Below are 1928 nucleotides of genomic sequence, written 5' to 3'. Positions count from 1 at the left end.
CCCGTCGCGGGTCGGCGACGGTCCACACACCGTGCCGCCCCCTACCGTCTCCGTCTTCTCCGTCCGAAAAGGGACGTTGGCGACGACGCAAAGATGTGGGCCCCCCTATTAAAATATGACCGTTAATAATAAAAAAAAAATTAAATTTCTATTTTTTGAATAAAGCCAAACGGCTAGATTTTTAAAATATATAAATTAAACCCCCATTTTCACTATCAAACACCAAATTAACTTCCACAATTCACCATTTTCTCCTATAATTTTTACACTCTCTTCCACTACACTCTCAACCTTCTTCCACATAATTTTCATGGATCCGTTCAACAACCCCGATACTCCCAACACGCCTTCGAACAACCCGAATACTCCCACCAATCCGACCCAACCAAATGTTTTTTCGGTTCCGGGGTATTATCCAACGCTAGAACCGAACCAATTCTCCCAATTTTCATCGAACGCTTTTGCGTCATTCCAACAATCGCCCAACCAATTCACTCAAATCTCCCAAAATCAAGCTCTTCAACAAATGATGATGCGGGGTGCTTGGAACTTTCCACCCGTTCAACCTCAACCGATCCCCACACCCCCCGTTCAACCCCAACCGATCCCCACACCCCCCGTTCAATCCGAACCCGAAGATGATGTGGAGATTGTGCCCGAAACCCAACCGCCAAAAGGGAAAGGAAAACGAAACAAAGGGAAACAAGTAGCGGGTGATCAAGCGTCGAAACCGAAGGCGATTAAATGGACCCCAATCGAAGAAGAAGCATTAGCCAAGGCTTTCCTTGGCACTTCCGACAACCCGGTAAAAGGTTCGTATTTTTTTTTAAAGTTTACATCTTTTTTAAATTTATAAAGTTTACATTACAAGTGACCGTCGTAGCGGGTGGAACGACGAGGATGTGTTCAAAATGGCATTGCAAAAGTATAAGCAAAATCATGGTTCCAACTTTCCTCACGTTCGCGCGTGGATGGTTGTAAAAGACGACCCAAAATGGTCGCCCATTCCTAACGAGGTGGCGATGGCGAAACGCCAAAAAACATCGGAAACGGGTAGTTTAAGCGCCGGTGGGTCGGACGCGAGGTGTCACATTAACTTAAATGATGACGCCGACTATGACGAAGACGAGTATAACGTACGTGAACCCGACCGTCCACCGGGCCGAGACAAAACAAAAAAGGAGCGGGCCAAGGGAAAAGGAAAGGAAACGGTGGACCCGAACATGGTTGAGTTTATGGAACACCTAAAAGTGTACAACGACATATCGGCCCAAAAGTCGAAGACGAAGGAGCGGGCCGTCGAAGAAAAAAGCCGTGCATCGGACGAGAAGTTAAAAGAAAAGGTCCGATTGTCGAATGAGAAAATCCGAATCTCCGATGAAAAAATTCGGCTTAAGGAATGGGAAATAATGATGATTAATGTCGAGAACGAACCCGAGCCGAGACGTTCGATGTTGAAAAAACTACAAGACGACATCATGAAAAAGCATCAAATTATTTAACTTTATGTTTATTTTTATTAAGTCTTTTTTTTTAAGTTTATGTTTTTTTTTAATATTTATGTAATGTGGGTTTAATATTAATGAAAATATTTTATTAGTATATTTGTCAAATGTTAAAAAAAATAAAATAATAAAAAAAATAAAAAAAACATGGTGAGGACTATGACTAGGATCATCCTACCATGCCTTGTAGTTTTGGAGGATGGAGCATCTTAGTGAGGATTGTGACGTGTCGCCTACGTGGCGGACCATCCTCCAAGGATGGTCCATCACCATACCATGTAGTCTTATTTGACTAGTTCTTTACTATACGGTCATCGTTATGTAAAGAAATATGAACATAAAATCTATTTTAAACTATACAACGGTTATGAGATTAAAATATATTATGTTATTAGATTACAATATTGGTTACAATTTATTTAT

The 1928-nt window shown here is 41.5% G+C and overlaps 1 protein-coding gene across 1 annotated transcript; it reads left to right on the top strand.

The window, feature by feature from the left end:
• The first annotated feature begins 310 nt into the window (after positions 1 to 310).
• LOC110941307 (glutathione S-transferase T3-like) lies at positions 311 to 1502 on the top strand. Its single transcript, XM_022182931.1, has 2 exons — positions 311 to 812; positions 859 to 1502. Exons 1-2 carry the CDS (start codon positions 311 to 313, stop codon positions 1500 to 1502), a joined length of 1146 nt encoding a protein of 381 aa, XP_022038623.1.
• The last annotated feature ends 426 nt before the right edge of the window (positions 1503 to 1928 follow it).

This window comes from Helianthus annuus, chromosome 1 (genome assembly GCF_002127325.2).
Source record: "Helianthus annuus cultivar XRQ/B chromosome 1, HanXRQr2.0-SUNRISE, whole genome shotgun sequence".
NCBI lineage: Eukaryota > Viridiplantae > Streptophyta > Magnoliopsida > Asterales > Asteraceae > Helianthus > Helianthus annuus.
The sequence above is the reverse complement of the archived record's forward strand: the minus strand, read 5'-3'. Positions and strand labels throughout refer to the sequence as shown.